We start from the raw sequence: 4,921 nt of genomic DNA on the forward strand, positions 1-4,921 counted from the left end.
TTTTTTTTTTTTTTATTTTTTAAAAAATAAGAAAGAAAAAAAAAAAAAAAAAAACTAATTTTTATTAATTATTTAAAGTATTATTAATATTTATAAATATCTAGAACCAACATTTTGGCTAGTCAAGTTGTAAAAAAAAAAAAAAAAAAAAAAAAAAAGAAAACATGTAATATTTATATATATATATATATATATTTATATTTATAATTTTCTTGTCTATTATTTATTTTTTGTATGCACATATAGGCATAAATATTTATACCGAAAAAAAAGACATTATCCTTTTTATGAATTGTTCTGATTCAAAAATATATTTCTTTTCTTTTTAATTTTTTTCAAAATATTGACATTACCAAAAGTAAAGAGAAAAAAGAAAGAGTATGCACAAAAGTATTTTTTTTTAAATATAAAAAGGACGTGATGTAAAATTTTATAAATTATTTGAAATACCAACATAAAAATGACATAACAGTATTGTCTATAAATAATATATATGATATAATATATATATATATATATATATATATATTTATATTTATATTTATGTATTTATATTTGTTCATTTTATTTTTATTACATATAAATAAAAAAATAAGTATATAATGAATATTGGTATTAAAAATATAAATAAGAGTGATGAAAAGAACTATTCTAACATGACCAATGAAGAAAAAATTAATTTTAAAAGGAGAATAATACTAGATGGATTAAATTTTTCACAAAATTTTTCATACTCGAACTTTGCATATTATGAAAATTTATCATCTGTCTATGCAAGATGTTTGGTAAAACACTGAAAAAATGAACATCACAAACCTTTATTTTTGTATTAAACCTTGTATAATATATAATAACATTGTATATATACGCATACATATATATGTATATATATATATATATATATATATATATTTTTCGTTAAAGGAAGAATTAAATAATATTGAAGTGATGGTGAAAGATATAAATCTGGATATCAAAAAAAAAAAAGAATTATTAGAATTAGCAAGACAAGAAATTCCTTTATTTTACTTTCCCCTTAATAATAGTTAGGACAAATATTACATTAACGTATATGAAATGTTTTTCTTTCTTTTTTTTTTTTTTTTAATACATTCATTATATCATAAAATATGTGTTTTAAATGAAATATATATTTTTTTTCAATATCTAATTTTTATTTTATTTTCCTTTTTTAGTGTATAGTGAATCAGAATTGAGATATTTTGAGAATTGCATTTTACCATATGTTAATAAGCAAAAAGAAATTAATGAAATAAAGAAACTCCTATTTAATTCGTATCAAAATTATGTTATATACAATGTAATATAAAAAAGATATGTAAAATATATTAACTGAAGGAACATTCTAATACTGCTTAGCTCACAATATAAAAAATGATAAATATATATATACATACATATATATATATATATATATTTTATTTAGGATATATATGAACTATGGACAGAAGAATTAGACACTCTACATAAGTTTATTATTTTTGAAACTTTTCGAAACAAAAATAAGGTAACAAAAACTACATGTGTTTTTGTTTTGATATGTGAAAAAAAATAAAAAATATTAAAAAATAAGTAAATGATAAAAATTATATATATCTAATTTGTAATGTTTTTTTCTAGCATCTAACTAATAAAACACAACGTGACAAAAAAGAGCAAGTTCATTTAAACAAAATTGAAAAGATAAAAAGGAGGATCAAAATGCATATATCTAAGGATAACAATGTTGTTGTATGAACAAAAAAAAAAAAACATATATGTATAGTAAACATAAATATATATATATATATATATATATATATATATTTATTTATTTATTTATTTATTTATTTGTTTATTCATTTATTCAATTTTTATAGCTTAATGAGGAAAACACAAATGTAAACATAAATAAAAATGAAAAAATTAAATGTCCCCCCATAAACTTTGACGACTGGATATAATATATACATTTATAAATTAAAAAAAACAGTTATATAGTTTTACGAAATGGTTATTTGATGAAAAGATACATAAACATGTCGAACATATGAAGTCTTTATATTTCATACTTTTACTATTATCTAATTGTACTTTATTCAATTTTATAATTAATTTTTTTTGTTCCATATTCTCCTTATTACCGTAACAAATTAAGCACATATTTTTTGTGATATTACAAGAGATATTTGAATTATTATAATTTTTGTTTGAATATTCATCTGATGATAACAATTGTGTAACTTGATTATAATCTTGCTTTTTATTATTAGTATTATTTATATTATACTGGCATGTATTAAATATATGCATTACATTAATTAAATTATTTGTAGTATTATTAATTATAGAAGTAACGTTATAATTATTGTTATCCAGATTTAATAACATATCATTTACTGTTTTATATAATATGTTATTATTAGAAATATTATTATTTAAATATTCTATATTTTTATAATAAGAATATATATATATTTCTTTACTTAATAAATCTTTTAAAGGTCTAATAAATAATATATCATTATGTCTGAAATCTATATAGGATGTATGTGTAGGTATGTTAATACCATATCCATAGATTGTATATAAAAAAGTTTTATTTGCTATATTATTTGCATTATCACCAATAAGAACATAATGAATATTTTCATTATGACAATATGTAAATATATTATTATATATAATTAATTCATTTATATATTGAATATAATAATTATTTTGTTTTGTTTTTAAATTATGATAATTTAATATAAAAGCATCTTTATATATATCATTAATAAAATAGTTATTTTTTATTACTACAAAATGTATTTTGTTTATTTGTTTTTTGTATACACCATTAACAAAACATATGTTTTCTTTAGGCTTTATTATTGTGTTTTCATTTTCATTCTTTATATCAATTTTATTAATATTTATGTTTGATTTATTTTGTTCCACATCTAACATATTAAATATATTCGTAATAATATTTATTAATTTATATATATAATTGATATCATCGTATATATCTACGAAAATTATTTCATTAAAAATCGCATGTTCATTGCTTATATATGAATCACTTTGTCTATTCTTGACATTTTTTAAATATTTTACAAATGCATACAAAAGGAATGATGAATATATACCTCCAGAAAAAGCAACGGATGTTCTTTTTTTCTTTTCTTTGCAGATATTAAAATCATTGAATATTTTTTCACCTACGGAATTTTTTTCCATATTATTAGGAATAAACTTTTTTGAGTCTGTGCTATTTTTTCCTAGGGTATCTAAATGGCTACTTACAATATCAGAGTTATTATTTATAACAACAGGTTTCTTATTTTTATTATCCCCTTGTTCATTTATAAACCTTTTTTCATTTTGTGTATTCAATTCCTCTTTCTCTTTTACATTATTTTGTATTACATGTCGTTTATTAGATTGATTAAATTTTGTTTTACTTTTAAATAAACATTTTTCCCTTAATGTATTTTTAAAGTTATATTCAACTAACTGTAAAAAACACTCTTTACATGATTTTTCTCTTGTAAAAACTACGGCATAATTTTTTTTACATTTATAACATAAAGGAGCAATTTTTATTTTTTCCATATCTCCGTACTTTGTTACTGTATTTTCTAGATATATATTTTCTTCATTCATTGTACGCAAAAAAAAAAAAAAAAAAATTAAAATTTATTATGGAGAGCAATTTATATATGTATATATTAATATATTTTTCATTTTGTTATATAAATCTACTTCATTTTCAATATATATAAAAATATAGCATTTTATAAGTTTTTATAAAATATTCAATTCATTTGAGAATTGCTCTATATAAATAATATATATATATATATATATATATATATATGTATAAAATACAATCCGCTGTTTTTATAGAAATGGAAAACTAATTTTTTTTTTTTTTTTTTTTTTTTTCTCTTTTTTATTTTTACAAAAGATACGGTATAAAATTAAATATATTTTATATATATGGTAAGTTTTTAATGCACATATAATTTTAAGATACTCTATTAATTATATTTTTTTAAAGAACAAAATATATAATATATATAATAATAATTTATTATATATATAATATATATATATATTGTATTTTAGCTACTTCATTTTAATTAAAAATTGATATGAACAGTTCAGATTTAATTTTTTTTTTTTTTTTTCTTATTAAATTATTATATTTTTTAATTTTTTTAATATTTCTATATTAATTTATAGAAAATGAAATAATATATACATATATACATACATATATATATATATATATATATATATATATATATATATATATTTTAGTCATTTAATTTGTTTATATGCATACGACATTTTTAATAAAAGTTAAAATAAATTTAGCAAAGTATTATATTTTTTAGGTATATAATAAATAATAATTGTAAAAGTCTACAATCCTCATATATTGCTATTTAAAAGAATACATTTTTAATTTTTTTATGAATATAACTTTGAAGACACGTTGATTTAAATTTAGAACAATTTTTCCTTACGTTTTATTAAATTTCCATATATTAAAATACTTCTTTTAAATAAAAAAAAAAAATTATATTTCTATATAATGGTGTTTTATTTTAATTAGTTACAAAAATGAAAAAAAATAATAATTTAAACTTAAAACGTATACAAATATATAATGACATATATATATATATCATATAACATGTATTTATTGTTTGTATAAACAAAAATATTTAAATTCTTTTTATATGGGTTCAAATTCTATTATAATATTTAATTTTTTTAAATATAGTTTTTATATCTTTTTCTTTTTTTTTTTTTTTTTTTTTAAATAAATATATATACACATAAATATAAATAAATATATATATATATATATATACATTTTAGTTTTTTTTCTTATTTATTCTTTTTTTTTTCCTTTCTTTTTTTT

At 16.7% G+C, this 4,921-nt stretch overlaps 2 protein-coding genes across 2 annotated transcripts; one reads left to right on the forward strand and one right to left on the reverse strand.

Annotated features, from left to right (window-relative positions):
- Window positions 1-602: 602 nt before the first annotated feature.
- Window positions 603-1,964, forward strand: PRSY57_1440200 (hypothetical protein; the record flags this gene model as incomplete). The annotated part of the gene is made up of 6 exons (XM_012909999.1): window positions 603-785; window positions 925-1,045; window positions 1,197-1,321; window positions 1,448-1,528; window positions 1,642-1,752; window positions 1,881-1,964. The coding sequence occupies 6 exons, from the start codon at window positions 603-605 to the stop codon at window positions 1,962-1,964; spliced, it is 705 nt and encodes a 234-aa protein (XP_012765453.1).
- A 16-nt stretch (window positions 1,965-1,980) lies between these two features.
- On the reverse strand, window positions 1,981-3,651 carry PRSY57_1440300 (hypothetical protein; the record flags this gene model as incomplete). Its single annotated transcript, XM_012910000.2, has 1 exon — window positions 1,981-3,651. One exon carries the CDS (start codon window positions 3,649-3,651, stop codon window positions 1,981-1,983), a length of 1,671 nt encoding a protein of 556 aa, XP_012765454.2.
- Between the last annotated feature and the right edge of the window lie 1,270 nt (window positions 3,652-4,921).

Source organism: Plasmodium reichenowi, chromosome 14 (assembly GCF_001601855.1).
Source record: "Plasmodium reichenowi strain SY57 chromosome 14, whole genome shotgun sequence".
NCBI classification, from domain to species: Eukaryota; Apicomplexa; class Aconoidasida; order Haemosporida; family Plasmodiidae; genus Plasmodium; species Plasmodium reichenowi.